Source organism: Grammomys surdaster, unplaced genomic scaffold, assembly GCF_004785775.1.
Source record: "Grammomys surdaster isolate TR1022 unplaced genomic scaffold, NIH_TR_1.0 332368, whole genome shotgun sequence".
Taxonomy (NCBI): Eukaryota; Metazoa; Chordata; class Mammalia; order Rodentia; family Muridae; genus Grammomys; species Grammomys surdaster.
The window spans coordinates 1,381-26,657 of NW_021627625.1; the positions used below are offsets into that span (position 1 = coordinate 1,381).

The following is a 25,277-nucleotide window of genomic DNA, read 5'->3' on the forward strand; positions in this document are numbered from 1 at the left end:
CAATACTTAATTTTTACAGCAGCATCATGCTTGCCTAGAAATGCAATGTCCCCTTTATAAAACTCAAATGTACTTTCTCCCTGCAAAGAAGAAACAAACTCCTTTTCTCTATTTTTGGATAATAACTGTTCCTTTTCCTTCTTTGTTATCTAATAAGTAGTGAAAGGTCAAATGTTAATAGTAAATTTTATTTTACTTGTTGTAGAGGAGTAGGAGACAGAAAGAAAAATAAAGCGACTGCATAAAATATTCACATTAAAATAAGGAAGAATAGTTATAACTGTTGTGGTGATCGTTTCTGTGCCTTGTCAAAGGTCACAGCCATATGTACATATACATACACATATACATATATTTTCACCTACCAGTTCACAGTTCTTATTCCTGTTGCTCATAAATAACTAATAGTAGATGTTTTTAGTTCCCTGACTCCTGCTGTGGCCCTAATTTTAAAATCTGAATGGTTCACATTTCTATCTCTATTGGCTTGTCACGTTCCTTAAGCTTTTCATCATAGGAAAAGGGACTAAGAGGCACCGCAATGGAACTTCTGTATTCCAAATACATTTTTTCCTCTCCTTGCTATTATACAATAGCAACCCGTTATTTCCTTGATCGATCAGGATTATTGGCTTTAGCCAGTAAAGTCTTTTCTTATTTACATTTGATGCTTTGGTAGGAGGACACCTGAAGTAGCCAGGTGGCAGGACTTTCCAATTTTAGTATTTATACTGCTGAAGCCAGCGCCTTACTAAGCAGGTAATTAAGATGAGAAACCAGAATGACTTCAAGATTTTTGGCCTGAGTGATTTTTTACCAACACTCGGGTTACTGAGAAGAGACAAAGCTGAGAGAACTACAAATGGTCCAGAGTAATATTTTGTTCTGTCACAGTTTGTGCTAGGCATAGACTGGGTTTGTTTGTTTTTGTTTTTTTATAGAGACCATACTACTTTGGAAATTATTGCCAATTAGCGTCACTATACAGCATGGAGAAAAAGCTCAGAGAATTAGAGCTTTTTCAAGCCCCAAGGGTTAACCTCCAATATTAAAAAGGAGCACAATTCTAAAGTTTCATTCATTCTCCAGCCCTGTGAACTTAGAGTTTCCAACAGCCAATCAGCCTCCAAGTACGTGGCGTCAGTAAGTGGGCGAGGCAGTGGGATGCTAATCTCTCCGCTTCTCTGGCTTGGCCACGTAGGACGCCTTGTAGGTCCTGGAAGGTATATAATAAACAACTATCTCTCAGCAAGAAAAAAGCTTCTAATCCACACTGAAGCTTAAGAACGCCCGTTATTATATGTTTTTAAATATATATACCTTATCCGGTTAATGTGGTATCTTTTTTTTCTACAGTAAATATGCTGTCTGCTGCTGACTTTTACGGACCTGTGGTCCTCGGCTCACGCATGCGCAATAGCTAGGGAAGGCGGGCGTGTTTCCGGGCGGCTGGAGGCCGGAGGGCTGGCCCTACCGCTCGGGACATGGAGACTCTGTACCGAGTCCCGTTCTTAGTGCTCGAATGTCCCAACCTGAAGCTGAAGAAGCCACCCTGGGTGCACATGCCGTCGGCTATGACGGTGTACGCCCTGGTGGTGGTATCTTACTTCCTCATTACCGGAGGTAACTCGGCCGTGATGGGTCGGGTGGGCGCGCAGGCTGCTCGCTCTGGAGGCGCGTGGCCGCCGAGCCGGGCCCGCGTAGGTCTGCTGGCAGAGTGGAGCTCGGTTCACGCGTTTTTCTGGAGAGCAATGGTCTCCTCTTTGCCCACCCTCTCCTTCGAGAGCCGAGTTGAATATAATTGTCAAGCCCAGCTAGTTCTTATTACTTGCTATACGTTGTCAAGCCCAATTAGTTCTTATTACTTGCTATACATTGTTTGGGACTTGGGAACATCATTTTCGAATCACTGTGTTTCTGTGGTAGGAGACTTTTAAACTAATCTTGTGGCCCCTGGAATCTTGGAAGAGATCTGACAACCATTGAGTTTGTTAGCTCAGACACCAGGGGCTTGGGTTGCTTTATGCCAAATCATAGAAATGAGAAAAGGAACTTACGGAAACCACGGTTTTTGAGAAGTACGTGAGATTGGAATTGAGGCTTGCAAAAAGATGCTGTGGACTTTTGCTTCCTTTGGGGACAGTTTTTGTGAGAAGCCTCAGCTTTCCATTGGGCCACAGTTTGGGTGTTTTAAAGATGGGATTGGAGGAAATTCCCTGCTCCAACCACTGGGTCAGAATGGAAGGGGCACATTTTGTACATTTACTGTTTAGAGGGCAGAAAATGGGACTCAGAAAATACAAGGAAAGCAGAGTTTTTCGGATATCTGTCACCGAATCCCTTCAGAGGAAAAATGCAAAGGGTGTGGCTTTGCCTATTGGTGAGTTGGCAGTCCGTCTGCAGTCTCAGCATCCTTGGGAGCGCCAGTTCCAGGATTTATTCAGGCTTGTGCTTTTGGAATTTAGGAAGTAGTGTATGTGATTCAGAAAATTAAAAAGATCTTAGGTTAGCAAGAGTAGGTCAACTTTTTTAGGGTGTGTGTGTGTAGACATTGCTACTGTTTAAATGTTTTAAGACTGCTTGGCATATTTGAAGAGGTAGGAGACAGTATTTAACTGTAGGGTTGACATTCTACGGAGCTTAAATTAACGGAGATGCCAAACGCCGCTTTAAAGATATTTTTGTTGTTTAAGAAAAAAAGCTATTACCTGGTGAGCATTAACTTTTGCTCAGCATATTAAGCAGTGAATATGGAACTTAATGCATTTGGTTTTAAGAACTTAAATGTTCATTCTTGCCAGTCTGTTTCTTGACTTTTGCTTCCTTTGGAGACAGTTTTTGTGAGAAGCCTCAGCTTTCCATTGGGCCACAGTTTGGGTATTTTTAAAATGGTGTTGGAGGAATTCTCTGCTCTAACCACTCGGTCAAAATGGAAGGACAGATTTGTACATTTACTGTTTGGCTTCTAGAATGGACAGGCTTCTAAAAACTGAATATACCTAAGCAATGTTGCTGAGAAGGACAAACGTTACTGATTTTCTGTTAACTCAGTGCTGGGATGACAACAAAGAAAATATAATTACTCTGCCCTCCATAGAGTGTAGTGGAGGCATGCTAAATACCACTTACTTGCTTTCTGTTACATAGAAGAGTTGGAAGCATTCATTCCAGTGTGTTTCCTGAAGAAATGACGTGTGTTAGTCTGAGTTTGGATGCTTACAAGGGTCATACTAGAAAAGAAAAAAAAAAAAGTATGGACAAACGTGGGACCAGGAGACCAGTGAGGTGTCTTGTTTACTTAGATCAGGGCTTCTGGCGTTTTTCCTCCTATGTGACCCAACTTTTCCTGATAGATTTTTGAACAACCTTGGGTAAATAGGCATATAAAATAGGTAAAATGTCAAGCTTCTACTGATAGTAACTAGTAAACTTACTTTACAACAATTTGGTAGATACACAATTGTGCTAGGTTTTTTTTTTTTTTTTTTTAATGTATACACGTACATATGCATTTATGCCTGCCACTCAGAAGGGGACACTAGATCTTATCTTAGATGGTTATAAGCCACCATGTGGTTGCTGGGATTGAACTTAGGTCCTCTGAAAGAGCAGTTAGTACTCTTATCCTCTGAGCCATCTCTCCACCCCCTGTTGTGCTCGCTCTTTCTTTCTTTCTTTCTTTCTTTCTTTCTTTCTTTCTTTCTTTCTCTTTCTTTCCTCCTCCTCCTTCTCTTCTTCTTCTTCTTCTTTTTTTTTTTTTTTTTTTGGTTTTTCGAGACAGGGTTTCTCTGTGTAGCCCTGGCTGTCCTGGAACTCACTCTGTAGACCAGGCTGGCCTCGAACTCAGAAATCCACCTGCCTCTGCCTCCCAAGTTCTGGGATTAAAGGCGTGCGCCATCACTGCCCGGCATGTTGTGCTATTTCTTAAAGCTGAAAGCAAATTCACATACTAATGAGATGGATGTGCTTATGTGTTTTCTATGAAGAATGGAATCTTAGCTGAATAGTTGATACTGCAGGATGGAGAGCAGCTTTGGTGTTCTTCAGAGTCTGATATTTTGGGTTTATAATTACAAATACTGAGAACTTTGCTTCCCCATATATATGTATTGTGAAATAAGAAATATGTTTAGGACCATCTCAGAAATTGTTGGAAATTTTGCCCTAATTCACAGCTAAAATTCATTTAACAATTTTTAAAGAAACTCAAACAGCAATTTAAAAAACTAATACACAATACAGTCTAACAATACTAATTTGCTACTTAACATCTTGTTTTCAGGAGAGCAGATTGTGTGAGTGTAGCACTATATAGTGAAAGCAACCATAATTCATAGTATACAGTCATCTGGAGACTGAGCTCAGATGTTTCAGGCACTGCATAGTGGGGCGTGTGCTCCGTGTGAAGGGCATGTACTGCGTTCAGGCTGTAGTCAAGTCTCCAACTGCACACATGAAACTCCGAGTTCATTTTTCAGCTTGCAAGTTCGCGAGCCTTTTACTGGTGGCATTTTAAAAATCTCCACAGTTAGTTGTGTGAGATCCCTGTTACAGTCTGCAGTTTAAGAAGCTATGATTTAGGTTATAATGCTAACTTGGGTTGCAGTGGTTCTAATTAGCCTTTTGTCTGTTTAGTTTGTTTTGTTTGCTTTTGAGAAATGAGGTTATAAACTAGAGCAGGTGTTTCTGGAAAGACGTGACTAGAAAGAAGCCTTTGACTTTGGCAAACTGTAGGTCATGGGCAGGCTTAGCACTGTTGAGGATGGCAGAGGCCAGGATACATATAGGGCTAGTTTGCTTAATTCTTTCCAAGACCATGTGTTTAAGAAAAGCAGAAAAGTGTTAGGAAGGTCTAAAGAAAGGAAGGAAGAAAGGAAGGGTTGATATAAGGACAGAGAGCTTGAAAAGACAAGACCAAGAAGTTACTCAAAGAATGAAGTTCCTGAGAAGGAAATTGGGAGTAGAGTGAGAGGAAGGACTCCTTGTGTAGCTGAGAGAAGAGGCGAGTGAATGCAGGTGCCAGCCAGCCCTTGTACATTTGTCAGGGGAAAGGTAAGGGGATCCTGTGATTCTTTGGTCAGGCTACAGTGAAGGGGACAGGCCTGCTACTGAATAGGAAAAGCTGGAGTTGAGGCTGTTTAATGGTGGGAGCCAAGTGGTGCCGGCCTTTAATCACAGCACTCTGGAGGCAGAGTTGGAAGCCAACCTGCTTCCGAAACAGCCAGAGTTCTAGGACAGTCAGGGATACACAGAGAAACCTTGGGGAAAAGAAAAAGTGGGAAGGTAAGAGATTGTAGCCCTCAGTGGAAACTGAAAATGTTGCTGAACATTATTGATCATTGGCTGAGTAAGTGACTATCCCAGTCCTCAGGAGGCTGAGGCAGGGAGACAAGTTTGAGGCCTCCTGGATTGTAAAGTGAGTTCTATGCCAGGCTACAGAATGAGAACCCCTCTCAACCAACCAAAAAGAAAGAGCAAGAACATTTCCTTAGGCCTCTCTCGGTTTGCAGAAGTGAATTCAAGGGTATGTGGCTTTATTTTGTGTGCTAAGTAGAACTGTAGTATTGCGCTCCCTTGTGGAGTCATTCTAGAGCAGGGCTTCTTCACCTTCTTAACGCTGCTTCGACCCTTAATGCACCTCCTCATGCTGCACTGACTCCAACCATAAAACTGTTTCATTGATATTTCATAGCTGTAACTTTGTTGTTAGGAATTGTAAGTATCTGATAGGCAGGACATCTGCAGGATATGTGACCCTGTGGGAGTTTGAGATCTTCAGGTCGAGAACTGCTGTTCTATAGTATTAGCTTGTGTTAGTGAGTTTCTTTTGTGAACCTGGCACTTCCTTGAGAGATAATATTGTTTAGATGCCATTCTAAACATTGCTCTGAAGAGACATCATGAACAAGGCAACTCTTATAAAAGAAAACATTTAATTGGGACTGGCTTATAGTTTCAAAGGTTCAGTCCATTATCCTTATGGTAAGAAGCATGGCAGCCTACAGGTAGACATGGTGCTGAAGGAGCTGAAAATTCTACATCTTGATCAGCAGGCAGCAGAAAACTCTGTGTGTTTTACACTGGGCGTAGCTTGAGCATTTAAGACCTCAAAGCCCACCTCCACAGTGACACACTTCCTCTGGCAAGGGCACACCTCCTCCAATGAACACACCTCCTAATGCACCACTTCCTGTGGCCAAACATTTTAACATACGAATCTATGGGAGTCACAGCTATTTGAAACCACCACACTAAAAATCAGACTATCTGGATCTTCTTTGATTATAATAATACAATCAAAGCAGGCTTCTTTATGTATAGGTAAGTCCCATTTAAATGTAATTAGAGGCAATTAAAACTAGAGACCTATGAGAAATCTAGTTTGTACTGTTGTCTTTCGTTTAGGAATAATCTATGATGTTATTGTTGAACCTCCAAGTGTTGGCTCAATGACTGATGAACATGGCCATCAGAGACCAGTAGCTTTCTTGGCTTACAGGTAAAAGATACCGTTTTGTACAACTTGGTGATGGGAAAGAAGGTTGTTGGCATGCCTCATTATTCAAAGGTAGAAAGCAGAGCGTGGTAGATGGTATATGACTGTAACTCCTAAGGCAATGCAAATGAAATATGGTAAAAATGCTGTGGGACTTATCTGCGTTTAGAAGCATTTGTTTTAAAATGTGACATCCTTATAAAACAAGGCAAGAACATAGAAGTAGAACTGTATTATTAATTTATTAGACAGTAAGGTATATCTTAGTGATTGGTAGATCACCAACCTAAAGGTTGATTTAAAATAAAAATGACAGACTATTCTGGGGTCAGCAAACTACAGTCATTTTTGGTAACATTTTATGGGAATTAGCAAACCTATTTATATTACCATATAAATACTAGACACTAGTTGATTGCATCACAGAGTGCCTAATTGATTAATTATAGCTGTTCTTAAGCTGAGCTGAGTGACATAAACCATGTGGTCTACAGGCCCAAGTTATTTGGTTATTTAGGTCCTGGAGAGCAACTCTGGGGTCTCGTGTGTAGGCAAGGAATGACCCTTTGTGATAACTATGTGGACACTTTACAAAACAAGATTATGGACTCCCAAATACTGTTACTGTAAATAAACAATTTTGAGAGCTTATGAATTCCATTTCACCAAGGAAACACATTCTAGCATGGTTTGATTAACCTGGGCAGTGCTGAGCCCATTGCTGTCTGGAGCCCACTTGATGTGTAGCCCCCTAAAGCAAGGTGTATTTACATTTGTATTATTATATACATAGACTGTTCCTGAGAGGTTTATTGTGCTTCCCTGGGGTGGGAGTTAAACTGACAAATACGATTTTAGGGAAACTTTTCAAAGTATCTTTTTTTATTTCTTTAGCACTTTAAAAATTACATTGTGTTGTGTACACCATACCATAGTAGAGGTCAGAGACAACCTGCAAGTTTGCTCTTGCCTTTCACCATGTAGAGTGTAGACACTGAACTCAGGTCTTCAGATGCGGCATCAAGTGCTCCTTCCTGGTGAGCTATATTGATGGCTCCATAGGACTTTTTCCTGCATTGTTGAATTTGGAATATGGTATCATGTTATGTTTTTTTTAAATATTATGTTTTCAATGAAATCAGTTAAATGAAAAATATGATATACCTTCTTTATTAATAGCAGTTGATAACCATCTCTTGGACAGAAATTTGCTTTCTCTAAGAATTCAACATACTGTGTCAGATACAGGTTGTTGAGCTCGCTCAGCTCATCAGGGAAGGGCACGTGATGCCAATCTTGAAAGCCTGGGTTCAGTAGTTCAGTCCCAGGACCTCCACATGCATGCCATGCATATTTGCCCCCCTAAAAAATCACATACAAATATGCATGAAACAATAAAAACTAATAAAATATTTTAAAAAAGGAAAATCAGATACAAGCACACACAAGTTTACATGTAAGGGTTTGCAGATTGCTGGAGATGTTGTTGGGTCATGGGGTCTTAGTTAAGAATTCATGCTTTAAAAATACTTCACTTTGAAATGAGAAATTTCTTTTTTTTTTTTTTTTAGTGATTTACTTATTTATTTTATGTATATGAGTACAATATTGCACTCTTCAGACCCCATTGCAGATGGTTCTGAGGCACCATGTGGTTGCTGGGAATTGAACTCAGGACCTCTGGAAGAGCAATCAGTGCTTTTGACCACATCTGTCCAGCCCAAAGATGTTTAACTTTTAAAATAACTAATATGTGTATTGATTTTTCGAGACAGTTTTGTTAGTTGATGCTTTTTAAAACTCTTAAAGAAAGCTACATGATGACTAGGTTTTATTGTTTTATTTTTTGTGGTGCTTGGGCTAAACCTTGAATGTGTTTGTGCTGGGTAAGTTCTCCCAATGAACTACATCCCCAGCCAAGACAGGTTTTTACTTGTTTTGTACATTGTTGTATACCTAGAATCTATGCTTGCTGTGTCATAAGCTTCTCAGTAAATAATCTGTTGAATGAATGAAAAGATGACTAAAAGCATAATCAGTAGTTGTAAGGGTAAGAATAAAATGTCAGCACAAATTGGTTTAACATAAAACAGAAACAAGGATTTCAACCTAAAGGAAAAAAAACATTAATTTTCTAGTAATGTTCATTTTCTTTGCTGTGGTTTTGTTTTTCAGAGTAAACGGACAGTATATTATGGAAGGGCTTGCGTCCAGCTTTCTGTTTACAATGGGAGGTTTAGGTTTCATAATCCTGGACCGATCCAATGCACCAAATATACCAAAACTCAATAGATTTCTTCTCCTTTTCATTGGCTTCGTCTGTGTCCTACTGAGTTTCTTCATGGCTAGAGTATTCATGAGAATGAAATTGCCGTAAGTAAAATACTTTGTATAATAAGCAGTTTAACTTTTGTTATGAATTGGTATAATAATTACTAGGACAACATAAATTCATAGATTTAATTTAATACTCATTTAAATGTGAAAAATATCCAAGAACTAAAGAAATTTGTGACTTGCCTCGGGTCATAACTACAGTTACAATAAAGCTGAGACCAGGAGGTCTTCCTGGCTTCCCGACTTTCTCCCCATGCGTGTTGATGAGAGTTTGGTTCTGCCTGCTGCCTCAGCCCCACTGACTGGAGGGAACTTGTTTTTCTGTGATGGGCTTTCTGGTTACTGTATCAGATTCCAGTAATAATAATGAGAGTAAAGAGGATATGTCAAGCCATGGGCTGCGGTTGTTACTTCATTATTGGTATAAGTTGCTTATTTCTAACTGAAAAGCAAAATATTTTGTCAGCTGGCATGATGCCACAGTGGAAAATGCTACTCCATGAAACCTTGTCTCATGACAGAATTGTTAAAAATACTGTATAAAAGAACTCTTTGGATACATGGACAAGATTCATAAAACACAAACGATTCCTTTGGTTTGGTTTGTGATTGGAGTTTTGCAGTGCTGGAAACTTCAGAGCCATTATGCGTGTTAGACATTGTCTAGAGTTACTGTGGCTTTGATAAACATCTTGACCAAAGGCAGCTTGAGGGGGAAAGAGTGTGTTTAATTATATATCTTAGTCCATTGAGGGCAATCAAGGTAGAAACTCAAACATGAAGGAACCTGGAGACAGGAGCAGATGCAGAGGACATGGAGGAGTGCTGCTTACCCTCATGGCTTGTTCAGCTTCCTTTTCTACAGAACCCAAGACCACTAGCTCAGGGATGGCCACACTCGCAATAGGCTGGACCCTCTCATATCAGTTACTAATTAAGAAAATTCCCTATAGTCTTGCCTCCAGCCCAACCTTAGAGAGGCATTTTTTTTTTTCAACTGAGGTTCCCTCCTTTCAGATGACACTCTAGTTTGTGTCAAGTTGACATAAAATGAGTCAGGACAGGCAGGTATATTCTGCCACTATGCTATATGCCCAGTTCCTATAAATGAATGTTTACATTGAGGTCCCATCCCTAAAGTATCTTCTTAAATATGCAAATATTAGAAGATAAAGAAATCTCAGTTAGGGAGATGGCTCAGCAAGTAAAGTGTTGCTTCATAGCATGAGGCCCCAAGTTCATATTCCTGGTTGCCATGTAAAAGCTGGGATGAGGATGCATGTCTCAATCTGATGCTGGGGAGCAGAGACAGGCTGATGTCTGGGGCTCACTGGCCAGCCAGCACTGCCCGTGTACACATACACACAAACATACATACACAGGTGCCATACACACCGAAGGAAGGAAGGACGGAAGGAATAACAAGCACATCTGGTCCCACGCATTTTGGATACAGATTTCAGCCTGCATGAAGAAAACCCATTAAGCCTTAGACAGGAAGTACTGTCCCATAAGATAGGAGAAAGGATTGTGTTTTGTTTTTGAGACAGTTTCTTTCTGTGTATCCCTTGCTGGCCTTGAACTCACAGGGATCTGCCTTCTGAGTGTTGGATCAAAGGTGTGGGACCAGCTTGGATTGGGTCTTTTTTTTTTTTCCAATCTATTTACTTATTTATTTAACACCCCAATTTCCCCGCCCTCCTCCCAGTCCCACGCTTATAAATCCCCCTCCCCATTACCTCTTTCCCTCTTCAGAGAAGGGGGAGCCCCCCCCCCATGGTACCACCCCATCTTGGGACATCTAACCACAGATCTAAGTGCATCCTTTCCCACTGAGGCCCAGCTAGGTAGTTCAGTTAGGGAAGGGGGATCCAATGTCAGGCAGCTGAGTCAGAGACAGCCTCAGTCGTTAGAGGACCCATAGGAAGACCAAGATGCACATCTGCTACAAATGTGTAGGGGCCTCGGTCCAGCCTCTGTATGCTCTTTGGTCATCTGGATTGCATGTTTTAATGTAATATTATTTAAAGATTTTTCCTTTTTATTGAAAATAAACTCTTTTCTCACATAATATATCCTGATAACAGTTTTCCCACCCTCTGTTCCTCCCAGTTCCTCCACACCTCCTCTCCTACCTGGAGCCCCTCCCTTTCTGTCTTCATTAGAAAAGAACAGGTTTCTAAGAGATAATATTAAAATCAAATAAAGTATAATAAGATAAAACCATTGCACTGAAGTTGTACAGACAAACCAACAGAAGGAAAAGCATCCACGAGAAGCACAAGAATTAGAGACCCCTCATTCACACTCAAGAGTATAAAAACAGTACACTGGAAGCCATAAAGATTATTGGGATTCAGAAAATTTAAATGTTTTTAGAAGAAAGGTAAATTATTGGTTTGTAGAAATACGTAATTCCAATTGAGGTTGTTAATTTGAAATTCAGAAGCATTTGCTAAAGAAACAAGTAGTTCTGGCTTAATTTGAAGGTGATAGAATTTTTAATATATTCTGATTTTACCTCTGGCAAGCCAAATACAGAGGTTACCTTCGTAATCTAATTTATTCTGTAGAGAGCTCTATTAAGCATCTATCTTAGTTCTTGTTCCATGGCTATAATAATTCACCATGACCGGCTTCGGGCTCCAGAGGTAAACGTCCATGACGGTGGAGCATGGTGGCAGGAGCTAGAAGCTGAGAACTCAGACACACCTTCAACTACAAACACAAAGCAGAGTGCTGGGAGTGAGTGCCACGGGTCTCTAAACTCCCAAAGCCTGCCCTCAGTGTCATGCTTCTTCCAACAGGGCCACATGTCCCAACAGTGTCCAAAGTGTACACATCCCGTGACTGTGGTGTACGTTTGTCATCCAGAGTCTCTCGGCATCATGCATTGGTCGTGCTAATCTGTTAGTATTTCACATGTCCATGTGTTAGTCTGTCCTCTGCCTGGGATGTCTATGCTGTGCTAGTGAGGCTGCTGATCCTGGAGTCATAGCCCAACTCAGCTCTCATGGGGCCTTTGTCAGCTAAGGGTCTGTGTGGCTGTGGAGTCCTGTAGGCTTCTGTCTTCTGTCAGAGGGAGCATGTGCACCCAGCCTTGTATGAAAACCTGGACACTCCAGCTGTTCTTTTCTCTGCCCGATAGGGATACTTCACCACAGCCTGGTAGAGTCTGCTATAGGGGGAGACTGGTGCTTCCCATAGCACTGAGACATTCTTCTTTCAAAGCTGTGCTGTGGTGTTACACACATGTAATTCCTGCATTTGAGAAGTGGAGGTGGAGGAACCAGGAGTTCAAGCCCAGCTTCAACTATAGCAAGTTTGAAACCACCTGGGATACGTGGGACACTGTTTCAAAAAACAACAACAACAACAACAACAAAACCTCAAAATCTCGTCTAAAGTACTTAAATTTTATTATCATCTTAAACATTTACACTCAGAAAATAGTATATATTTTTTCATTTCTGAGCTGTAAGTTCAGTGTGTTAACCCAGTTGGTTATAAGCTCATGACCTTGAGTGACCCCCCTTGCTTCAGTCTTCTGAGTTACCCATGCCCAATTTGTCCCCAGTACAGCCGGACAGTGTGAGCATGAAGTGTAAATTTGCCTCAGTGCCTTAGGGTGATTTCAACTTGTATTTATACATAATACTACTTCTAAGATTTTCTTTATGCTTCAGTGTTACTGACACTTTTCTTGGTTGTCAGTGTGTGCCTGTTTTAGGCTTTTTTTTCTCTTGGGGCTTGGCTGGTTAGTCTGTATTGTGAGAAAATAGATAGCCTCTTTTAATACGTTTTATTGTAATTGAGACAGTAATTGTACATATTTACAGACTACAGTGACACACACCTATACACCACATGTGAGGAGTATTAGGTTATCCAGATGTACGCTGTACTTAGTAGCTGTGTTCAGTTTGTAGTAGAGGAAGCGGCTGGGGAATCTGCCTCCAGGAGCTCCTAGACTTTGGATTGGTTCTATGAACTTGTTTCAGATTCCAGATCTGCTCAGTAAAGTTAGCAATGCACTACTCTAGAGACTGGCAGGTTAAGGGAAAAAGTGTTTTATGTGCCACTAAGTATAATGTGTTGTTGTTGTTCGGAACAATCTTAGAGTTTGGAGTTTGATCACAGTGCCAAAAAGAGAGAAATAAACCACTACTGCTTCTGTAAGTGAGGTGGGATTGTTTCTAGGATACTGGAGAAGATGATAGGGGTAGGCATGGGGACACTGCCTAATGCCATTTCTGCTCTTTCCTGGTCTAGCGTGTGGACCAGTGAACAGCCCCATGCAGTGTCGGACTCTTGGATATAAAATAAGATTAGGGCTGGCAGGCTGGCTCAGCAGGTAAAGGCTCCTCTGCTGCCTGACAAACTGGGCTCCAGCCTCAAAACTCACTTGGTAGAAGGAGATAGTTTCGTCTCATGGTATACATGCACACACATACACACACACACACACATACACACACACATAAACACACACACACGACACACAAATGCTTTTTTAAAATATAAACTGAGGAACCATTTACTTTATTTCACACATGCTTTTGCCTTCTTTTTGGCAGTGCTGGGGCTGGAGCCCAAAGCCTCTCTCATCTAGTCAGATGCTCTCCACTGAGCTACACCCGAGCCCAGTACCCTCTTAGGACTATTGCAAGGATTATGTGTAATCATGCCCTACTCCTGTCAGTGCTAACCCAGCCCAGTTCCTGCCTTAATGTGCCTTAAGAAGGGACTGAGTGATTGTGGAGATAATGGTTGCCGGAAGAGAAAAGCAGTACTTCATGGTTTCTGTATGTAGGTTGTTTTTAATTAAATCTATTTGTGTGTGTGCATGTGTGTAGGGGAGCATGTGACATGGCATATGTATAGGTCAGAGGATAGAGGGAACTGGTTCTCCTCTTCCTCCATGTTGGCCCCTGGTACTGAGCTCAGGTCATTTTGGGCAGCAAGCAGTCTTACCTACTGGACTGTTTTTACTGGCTTTGATTGTGTTTTTGAGTTCTTGGTTTGTTTAGATTGTATTTATTTGTAGAATTCTCATTAGCCTGAATATAATAACTATGGATTACAAAATTGTGTGGTCTATAAGAAAGGACCAAATAATTCCAGGAGTGGCCATGATACACGAGAAAACTGAGTGATGTTTGGTCAGACTAACCCAGTGAATAGTAAGGGCCCATCACAGAGGGGACACTCTGGGAGTCTCAGTGAGTACTGTGTAGTCAGTCATTTGGTAGTGTGGCTAGTAGCACAGCATTTTTCAGAGTTTTGTTCTGATCCTGCACATTTCCCCTTGGTGGTAGATTTCAGGAGCTCATCGCAGAAGGCCTGGTTGGGACCTGAGTACCACATTCAGTTCCTTAAAGGGGCTTTGGGGTCTGCTACACCTTCAATGAAAGCAGCTTCAGCTTTGGTGTCATCTTTAGGCACAGCTTAAGACTGCATCTGTTTTCTGGACACTTCCAACAGAGGCAGATCGATATCTTTGCAGTTTGGGGACTCAGGATCAGCTCCAGGCATGCTATTCCTGGCTTTCCCAGTGCCTCCTCTAGTATGACGGGCTTTGGAATCCAAGCTAGTTTCCATAAAAAGGTTTGATTTTTGTTATAATTTTGAGAGTCCAAAGATTGATTCTGTCTGTTAACTTTGGCTTTATATTTGTAATCTTCATTTTTCTGCATCTTCATGTATAATTGTATGTTATTTTGCATATCGCTGTGATGTTTTCAGAGGAAAGAGAACAGGAAGCCTAGTTATGTGTTATCATGAACCAAGGGTGATGATGAGGAATGGCAGTGATGTTGGGGATTGTCATCAGATTCCTAGTAGGCAGGCACGTTTGAGTGGTTGCTTCCTGGTCACCTTTTGTGTTGATGACTTCTGTCTCTGCAGGGGCTACCTGATGGGCTAGTACCTTTTCAGAAGAAATCAGTGCCTCCCGGATTTGCTCCTGTTAATAAAGTTCTAAAGGCTGAACCACTCCCTTGTGCAATGTGGAAAAGAATGAAGAGCAGCGTGAACACTGCATTGAGTGGCACCCTAGCAAGCACAGCAAAGCTAGGACTGGAAGTCACGGTCGCAGAGACAAGTTCACTACAGTATTTTTCCTGATGACCCATCCTTATGTACCAGCTATGTTAAACGGCATTTTTTTTCTTAGTTTTTTATTTCTTAAAGAAAATATACTCCTCTTAAAACTTTGGTATTGAATAAAGTGATTATTTTTTGAAAACCCATCATCAGTTTTTTGAACATATTTCTGATTTTCAGAAATTAATGCAAATCAAGAAATACATTGTGAGAGCTGAGATATTTGGACAACTGGCCAGTTCCTGCAGTGGTGCTTTGTCTTGAAACGGTGTGTGTGGTACTCTGCATTTCAGATGCATGTGGGAGACTTGTTTCCTGGACAACGTGATGTATGCAAGGAGCAGAAATAAATGATTTTTCTAATTAACATTTTAGAGTGTGTGCTTTTGTTGTTTTGTTTCTGAGACAGGGTCTACTAACCCTGTCTGGCCTAGAATTTGTTATATAGACCAGGCTGGCCTTGAACTCTTAAGAGATCGACCTGCCTCTGCTTTCTGAGTGCTGGGATCAAATATGCTACCAAAACTAGCCTAACTGAATTAACTTTTTGATCTGTAAGTCAGTAAGTTCCTTGTGTTGTTCCTTGGGCACAACCAAGATCTTTAACTGTATTGTTAGGTGTCAGGTCCACAAGTGCCCTCTTCTCCCTAGCAAATGGGCAGACAACCTTCACTGGAGGAGAGTTTCTGGCATTTAGATAAAAGCCAGCATTCCTCGGGAAGTTGTGCAACCTGTTCCTGTCCGCCAGAAGGAGCCACTTCCCTTATCTCTTACATATGCCTCCATTGACGTACCTGCTGCTGCTGACCCAAGCCCATGTGTCCAGGCGCCCTCAGTCCCTAGTCACCAGTACTTGTTCCACAGTCCAGAGCCCCACCCCCCACCCCTGACCTAGTGTCCTGCTCCCCAACCCCTTCTCACTTTCTCTACCTCTGTCTCTGTTCTCTTTCTGGTCTCCACTATTTTCTCCCACTATATGGCTGCCCTAGCCCTCGCCATGTCCAGTCTGTTTCTCTGCTCTAGATTCCTCCAGATGCCTGTGGATGTTTTCTCTTATTTGCAATCAAAACTTTAACCATACCCTGGAGTGGTCATGTCAGCAATTTGTTTACTGTGCCGTCTCATGTATAGAGCGTTAGGGTGCTTCCTGAGGAAGTGGGTCCACAGTTCATCCATAATCCAAGTACAATGTGTGCTCTCATCAGACTGGTAGGTGACAGTTCCTTTCTTATTGGCTATCTGTAACATGTTCTGGACATATTTCTAGACCAGTCTTGTATAGTTTTTCTGGCCATGTCTTTTAGTTCTCTGACACACCATAGCCTTCACTTCTTTCATAGCTTAATTTATTCTAATCATAGAATTTGTAAGTTTACAGTAAGATTTATCCCTCGGTTGAGTCTCCTATGTCTTCCAGTCCCAAGGTTGATTATTAGCAGCTCGTTAGTAAAGATTCATTTACTCAGAGAGCTTTGAACATAGGATGAGGAAGATGAACAAAGGCTCTGTTCTGCAGAGCTGGCGTTCAGTCGACGATAGATCAAACTGTTGATAAGCTGTGAGGTACTCAAATTCAATAGCCAAGGACCAGTGTGGACCAGTAATGTGCAGAGGAGAAGGGTGACTGTGTTTTAAGCTCTGAAAAGGAAAGATGACCCTAATATATAGTTCAAGGCCTGATTCAGTACAAATATAGTTTCTGTTTGACTTTCAGAACATCTTTTAAAACCTTAGGTGCAGTACAGCAAGGTCCTCCTTTTCTCTATTTGTGATACAGTAACAGTTCCTCCTATGTACCACTAGGTGGTGCTACACTAACGGTATGTTTCTGTTTGAAAAATCTTTGGAAACTTACTTCAAAAGCATTTTTGGGTGATCATTTCTTTACCCAGTACAGTGAAATATTTAGTTAATGTTTAAATCAACATTTTGAAGCATATAATTAATTATATGAAATATTTTGTTGGTAAAATGTACTTTATGTGAAGACACAAATGACCAATACTAGGGATAAAATATTGGGGGGGGGGCACGAGTCAGCATCACAGTGCATAGGAAACTGCTAAGAATTATTTACTAGGTAGGTGAGTGTAGAATGAGTTTGCCTACTGGAGTGGAGACAAACTCCTCTTTGACTATAGGCTCTCCTGGGAGAGGATGCTGAAAAGCATAAAGTGGTTTTGTGGAGGGTAAGTTGTCTGAGAGGAAATGGAAGGGAGTGGATTTAGGTATGATAAGCTAACAGATGATGTCAAGACATCATTGGCTGGCAGGCCATAGCTCCAGAGCAAAGTTTGCCTGTCAGAGCAGTATAGCATGTAGAAGTGGCTAGACACTGGGCTGCTGTGGTGACATCATGGGTTGGAGACCACTTCGAGATTGGCAGAATTTGCCTGGGAAGCTGGGGAAACCTGATAAAGGATCTGAGGTTGTCATCCTGCCACATCCTACAGTGAGTCCCTCCTTTGAGGGAGAGCTGGACGACACACGTAGGTTTATGAGTGATCTGTCTGATTTCTGTTGATTATTAAGATTCTCTGACAAAAGCCATTAAAGGAAAAAGGATTTATTACAGTTCACAGCTCAGGGGTGCACTATGGTGGGGGACATCATGCCAATGGAAACTTGAAGCAGTGGCTCACATCACAGCAACAAAGCGGAGAGCAATGAGTATCTGCTGCTGCTGCGGCGGCCGCTCAGCCAGCCTTTCTAATGTAGTCCGGGACCCACCCCACAGAGTTGTGCCACATGGGACAGCTCTTCCAACCCCAGCTACCTAATCAAGATAATCTTGACTAGACATACCCAGGTGATGTGAGATCTCACCAAATTGACAATTGGGATAAACTATGTCAGATTTATAAAGAAGATAGCCTATTTGTAGAATTATAAACGGGAGCCAGGTACGCCAAGTGCTTGTTATCTCATCAGTCAGGAGGTGGAGACAGAAGGACTGAAGCAAGTTCAAGGCCAGGCTGGGCTACATAGCAAGATCTTGTCTCAAAACAACAGAAACCTCCCCATAAGATAATAAAAAAAATGAGACAAACAAAAACAGTAAGAAACGAAAAAGTAGATTGTGTTGCGACCACTGTTAATGTTTACTTGAGTTATAAAATGTGAAGTAATGCAGGTGCTCATGACTGAAGAGCAAAGTTGGAAGAATGTCGTCTGGATGGGAATGGGGCTGCTCTGAGTGCACAGTGGTTGTTTCTGTTATATGCTGTAACCTTCCTCGTGCAGAAGGTCAGGTCTCCTCTGGCGGTGGGGGTGGGGATGTGCACACGCAGTCATCTGTGATAAATGTGATTGACTATGGAATGCCTTCTCTTATGCTTATGTCCACTTAATGTTTTTGAGATTTATGCAGGGTGGAAAGAGTTTCTAAGCAGTGTGACACCACTTGACTGAAGGTCAAGGAGCAGCCTGGTGTAATGGTTGGCTCGTCACAGTCTCTCTTCGGAGCCCTCTGTCAAGGATGAAGCTTCAGCAAATGCCAGTTAAGTGCTTGCGTTGGCCACTGGTCCAACTCAGAACATGGTCTCCTCACAGCAGAGGAGGAATGCTAGTCTAAACAGCTCTCAGAGTCTGACCGCATCAGTGCACTGGAGAAGCTGTTATTCACTGTTTTATTTTAACCGGGGTGATCACTGTTTCCAAACAGGACCATAACAATAGCTCTTATCCATGCATTTTATACAAAGCGAAGGTTCTGCACCTCGTCAAGAAATGGGCATTATTTTCCTAGCCAGTGATATGTGTTCACCTTGAGCTTGTTTTGATCAGACGATGGCACAAGTGTCACCGTGCCAGTCCTGGATAGTTTAGCGGGCCTGGCAGCTTCTGCTTCCTGCCTCTTAGAAGGCTGGTTCTCTGGATATGCCCTCTGAAAATCCAGCTTCAAGATCATAAGATTCCCAAACCACATGAGAAGCCGTTTGTAGCTGTTCCTGTCAACAGCAGCTGAACTTGGAGCTGACCGTTGTATCAGCTGCTGCCCCGGGTGCTGCCCCCAGCTGCCCTCTGACTGTAGCTGTGTGAGAAGATCCGAGGGAGGACCGCCTAGTGGAGCCTAGCTGGCTTCCAGTACTTGGGAGCTAGAGCTAAGCTTGTTTTCTAAGGCTGCAAGCTTTGGACGTGGCTTTTACGTATAGATATAACAGATGGAAACTCTGCTTGGCTTCTGGACTAAGTCGTGGCTGGAAAGGGGTGGGATCTTAAGATAGAGATGAAAAGAGACTGGGAAGGGTTTCCAGAAGACCGGCAGGGGCCCCGGAACTCAAGACCGGAAGACTGGAAAACGACCATGGAGGCTGGAACCAGGGGCCCTTGTTGTGTAAGGGTGAATGTTTTGCTAATGCTGTCTGCCTTTGGCAGCGTAGAAAACAGTTCAGAATGAACTCACAGATCCAGTAGACTAGTCTGTCTAACAGAAAGCATGAAGATCAACTTTACTCTAGTTGAATTTAATGGAATTGGAGGAAAGAAATGAGTTAAAGAAGGGATTACCCAGTTCCAAAATGTAGTGGAAATCGGGGAGAGTATTCTTTTTTTTGGGGGGGGGGGCGGTTCGAGACAGGGTTTTTCTGTATAGCCCTGGCTGTCCTGGAACTCACTCTGTAGACCAGGCTGGCCTCGAACTCAGAAATCTGCCTGCTTCTGCCTCCCAAGTGCTGGGATTAAAGGCGTGCGCCACCACTGCCCGGCGAGAGTATTCTTTTATGGCCAATGAATTCATGCTTTTTTTTTTTTTAATATGTATATATTTATTATGTGTACAGCATTTATTTTATGAGTACACGGTCGCTGTCTTCAGACACACCAGAAGAGGGCATCCAATCTCACTACGGATGGTTGTAACCCACCATGTGGTTGCTGGGATTTGAACTCAGGACCTCTGGAAGAGCAGTCAGTGCTCTTAACCGCTGAGCCATCTCTCCAGCCCCCGCCTTTATTTTTTTTAAGATGTATTTATTTATTATGTGTACAGCGTTCTGCTTGCATGTATGCCTGCAGGCCAGAAGAGGGAACCAGATTTCATTACAGATGGTTGTGAGCCACCATTTGATTGCTGGAAATTGACCTCTGGAAGAACAGCCAGTGCTCTTAACCTTGGAGACATCTCTCCAGCCTCTCGTGTCATTTTTTTTTTTTTTAAGTGAGAGTATCTAAGAAAATGTCCTTATTCTTTTAAAAGAGACTTCTTGTTAACGTTTGTTGTAACTATTGGCTTGTCACTCTTCTGTGTCTAGCTCACAACGGCTCAGCGGTTCCTGGTCTCTTAGTGTTTTTCAGTTTCTAAAGAACCTTGCTATATGTTGTCTCACTTCGTCTCTCCATCCTGGTACAGGAAGAGAGACGTGGTTGGCTCCTGATGCTGAGCACAGCCACAGCCATCTTCCTTTGTCTCCAGTGCAAGCTGCCTCCTTTCTGCGTGGTGAAGCATCGGGACTCACTGTAAGGAAGGAGCGCACTGAGTCAGAGACGAAAACACGAGCCACCATGAAAACACAGCAGGATCCTCCTGACCCTCCTTGTCCAATCTTCACATTGCCTGTTGCATTGAGGAGACAGCTAGTAATTTTAAACCTGAAGGAATCTGCAATAGGCAGATACTTTCTTTCACCTTACAAAGTTGCCAAGTCACTATCTGTATTACAGTCAGTATTTTCAAGATAAGGCTGTACTACCAGGCCAGTGTGTAACTTTTGGTCAGTACAAGGTAACAGCAATGTGAATGCTCGAGACTTTTTATTACACACACACACACACACACACACACAATGTATATTGTATTATATAGTATAATGTATTATTATATTGTATTATACATTATATATTATTATATATACATAATATATAGTGAATATATATATCTGGTATCTTCTGCCTCCTGCCTCTTGATAGATTGACTTTCTATTTTTTTGGGGCTGGGAACATGTAAATATTGTAATGAGTCTTTTCATTTGTAAAATCAGTGTATTGGCTTGGTCAGTCTTTCATGTCCCATTCGTCTTTGCTGGTCCTTTTCATCTTTCCTACTTTTCCAATGCGTCTGTTTTTCCATCAGTCTACAGGCTGTGGTGCAGTTCCATTCCACCAGCAGATGGCGCTCTTGACATCCTAATAGAACTCGAGTCCTAATGGGCACATTAATGGTTTGTTAAGAGTGGTTACTGATTGCTCGTTGTTCACGGTAAGACTTTGGCCTAGGCATGATCCTTCAGTGGGTTTATATTATGTAATTATGTTCTCAAGCACACGTCAAATGATTGATTTTTGTGTGGGGGGAGGATTTCAGCGACACTATTAACAGAAATGTCTCCCTGTGGAGAACACCACCGACAGAGATGGAGATATGCCCCAGGGCTAATTGTCAATCTGATTTAGTGGCCCTTACATTCCAAGATATCCCAGGAGGAGGAACTCATTTTTCTGATCTTTAGAACTTAGAGACTGGAAAACACATCTTATTAAGGCTGTAATGATCATACACAAGACACAGGAGCCATGGAAACCTATACACTGTAAAATCACATGTAATAATTCTTACAGATTTTATCTTAAATGGATACTAATCACCCACTCTAGAGGTTCATTATATAACACTTCCAAACAGGGAATTCAGCAATCTTCAAACTCCATTTTCTCTGCTTTTCTCAATGTTGTTCCCTGTGGCTCTCCAGTATTTATTATTATTCTTTATATATAGCGACATTCAGTTGCAAGGTGTGGGCTATACTGCTGTTTAGGCTTTACAATAAATGCCCCAAGAGCTTCAGTGAAGCTTCCAGAACCATTTAACAGTGTTCAAACAGACAAAAGAAAGGCAAGCCAACACTTAGGGACTCAAAGCGAGGGCAGGACTGACCATGAGTCCCTCTTTTTGTTTTTAAAGATTTATTTATTTTTATTTATATGAACACTGTCGTTGTCTTCAGACACGCCAGAAGAGGGCATTGGATCCAGCTACAGATGGTTGTGAGCCACCATGTGGTTGCTGGGAATTGAACTCAGGGCCTCTGGAAGAGCAGTCAGTGCTCTTAACTGCTATGCCATCTCTCTAGCTCCTGAGTCCCTTGAACCAACATCCCTCCTTCTAAATTAGACCTGTCATGTTTCCCATGTCTCTTTTCTGGGGTGTCCAGAGGTAAAAGTAACCTGTGCAGGTCATTTCATCACATTCATCGTGACTAGTCTTGGTGCCTTCGTGTCCATAGTTGAGCACCACGCTTGGTCAGTATTTGAGAAGAAGGCTTTTGGTGTCAGCAAAGACTGAATTATCTGTACAGACAGGCTGCCTTTTCTTTCTTCCCCCACTGCTGGGTCCTCTGAGAAAATTTCACATACCCAGTTGTTACTAAAGTAAAACTTTAATAATCAAATTTCCCCAAGAAGGCTGATTGTTTTCCTTGTCCAAATTTGTGTTGGACTTCTTCCTTAGAGTATGTTAATCAGGATTTCTGAACCACTTGAGTGAACAGAGAGCAAAGTCAGTCTTTGTCTGTATGGTGGAACTTTTAACACATTAAATGCCTAATTCGTCTCTTTCAAGGGGTTTATTGCTGAAAAGCTTTGATCTCTTTTTCTTAGTTAGGGTTACTCTTGCTGTGGTGAAACATTATGATCAAGTAACTTGGGGAGGAAAAGGCTTATTTATTTGGCTTATTCATCCATATCACTGTTCACTATAAAAGGAAGTCAGGACAGGAACTCATACAGGGCAGGAACCTGGCAGCAGGAGCTGATGCAGAGGCCATGGAGGGATGCTGCTTACTGGCTTGCTCCTCACAGCTTGCTCAGCCTGCTTTCTTATAGAATCCAAGATGGCCAGGTTCTATAAGAACCTCATAGCTTGCCCAGGGATGGTACCACCCACAATGGGCTCGACCCTCCCCCATCAATCAGTAATAAGAAAACTGACCTACAGCCCAATCTTAAGGAAGCATTTTCTTTTCTTTTTAAATATTTTTATTTAATGTATTTGAGTACACTGTAGCTGTTTTCAGACACACCAGAAGAGGGCATCAGATCCTGTTACAGATGGTTGTAAGGTACATGTGGTTGCTGGGAATTGAACTCAGGACCTCTGGAAGAGCAGTCAGTGCTCTTAACTGCTGAGCCATCTTTCCAGCCCAGGAGGCATTTTCTTAATAGAAGTTCCCCGCCTCTCTGATCACTTCAGCTTGTGTTAAGTTGACGTAAAACTAGTCAGCACAATCTCCATGGAAGTATTGGTAACACAATAGCTAAAGTTTATTGAGAGCATATTCTGTACTAGCTTTTGATCCAGGCACTTCTCATGTAACATGTCACCCCAGTCTCCCAGAACTGTTCTGAATCAGTGCTCTTAGCCCACTTCTCAGATGAAGAAATGAGGCTCAGACAGGCTTTGTGGTACCAAGTGGCCAGCCACAGTCTGAATCCAGTGTCTGTGCCCTTAACCACAATGGTGGTGGCCTTCACTTGGCTTCACAGGAGTAGGAATCTTTCAATACTGATTCTCATTTGTTTTGATTCGTAGTTTTTATTGTTTGTTTGGTTTTTATTTTTGTGTTTCACTAGGGTCTCTTTATGTTGCCATGGCTGATCTGGAAATTGCTGTGTAAACTGGGCTAACCTTGAACTCACAGAAATCCACTTGGCTTTGCCTCTGAAGGGCTGGAATTAAAGGTACGTGTGGCCATGCTGGCTTCAGTACTGATCTCTCTCTCTTTCTGTCTAGATTTTGAAGACAGGTTTCTCTAGGTAGTCCAGGCTGTCCTGGAACTCACTCTGTAGTCCAGGCTTGCCTGCCTCTGCCTCCTAAACACTGGGCTTAAAAGGGTATATACACCACCACTTCCTGGAAAGTATTGATTTTTTAAAAAAAATCTACTAGAATGGAAATTTTTTAAAATAATTGTTTAAAATTTGACATCATTTCTCCTAGCTTACCTCTAGCTATATTTCCACATTTATGCATTGTGTAACTGTAAATATACAGAAATGTTGTTCTTATCTATGTGCTTTATCACACACACACACACACACACACACACACACACACACACACACACTGCTTAGTGTAGAGTGTCATGCATGTATCTCCTATATCTTAATGCATGTTTGGGCATTTAAGTAGAAGAACTAGTGCCGACAGCCACAACATTACCAAATATGTTCAATATTGTAGTTTTATACAATGAGGCCTTTCTTTATCTCCCATTGAAAAATCAAGACTCCCCTGTTTCTCTCCACCGCACTTGCCACTCTTTAATAGATTATATAACTGACTTACTTATTTTGTTTGTCTAGACATGAACTACATGAAATCAGAGGTGCAGTCTAGTGTGTGTGACACAATACATGCTCAATAACCCTTCAGTACCTGGCTACATAAAACTCCTCAGGAAAATACATTCAAGAACGGGTTAATTGGCTGAGTAGCCCAGGCTAGTTGGCATCATTTCTACTTTTCCTGTTTGATAGATTTCTTATTTGCTTAGCCCCACCCCATTTAAGGCTGCCAATTGAACCTGGGACCCCACATGCCAGGGGTGTGCTCTGCCAGCTTACTCAGACATACTCGAACTGGCTCTAACTACCAGCATCCTTGATTTGATCCGCCATCCCTCAGATTTTCTGTAGTTGCTCTCATGAGTCGACACTGTTTGCTCTGTTTAGTTGAGTGCATTTGGTAGAGGGGCCAAGACTATGCATGCCCCATGGTAAATCAAGCTCATAGCATACGCATCGCCAGGAAAGGGCTTCTTTCTTCATCCAAAATGCTGCATCACGCAAGGTTTTATTTGACAGTAAACAAGTTGACCAACTAATTGATCGTCATCTATGTCACTTGAGTTCCATGAACATTTAGTGAATTGGTAGTCACCATGATTTTTTTTTTGACACCGTTTGTGTTTTGTTCTATTTTGTAACCTGGGTCACTTCCTCTAAAACGAACAGTGCCAGCCTCTGGAACGGCACCCTGTTTGTCAGTTAATAAGCTGGATCTGTTACTGTTTCATGGATATTGGCAAAAAACTTGAGACTTCTGGGTCAAAGACAAAGGACTTTGTTACAGCGGAGTGTGCAGCATGGGGACAACAGTCTCCAGGCTCCACCGATAGATGTGGTGCACACAGGTGGCTGGCTCCCAAGTGCACTGAGTTTAGGGATGTGCTGTTTTATAGTATATGGAAGGGGAGGGAGGGAAACCTGCCCTTTGTCTACGAGGGACAGTTATCTCATTCCGTCAGTGTGGTGGGCTGCAAACACAGCCCTGGGAAATGGCCTGGGGAAAGAGCAGCCCCGGCTTCACAGGCTTGGCAAGAAAGTGCAGGGTTATTCAGACCCC

The 25,277-nt window shown here is 42.1% G+C and overlaps 1 protein-coding gene across 1 annotated transcript; it reads left to right on the top strand.

Moving 5' to 3' along the window:
• Positions 1 to 1,443: 1,443 nt before the first annotated feature.
• LOC114616523 (oligosaccharyltransferase complex subunit OSTC) lies at positions 1,444 to 15,305 on the top strand. The gene is made up of 4 exons (XM_028761965.1): positions 1,444 to 1,623; positions 6,406 to 6,499; positions 8,672 to 8,869; positions 14,741 to 15,305. The coding sequence occupies exons 1-4, from the start codon at positions 1,485 to 1,487 to the stop codon at positions 14,757 to 14,759; spliced, it is 450 nt and encodes a 149-aa protein (XP_028617798.1). The 5' UTR covers positions 1,444 to 1,484; the 3' UTR covers positions 14,760 to 15,305.
• The last annotated feature ends 9,972 nt before the right edge of the window (positions 15,306 to 25,277 follow it).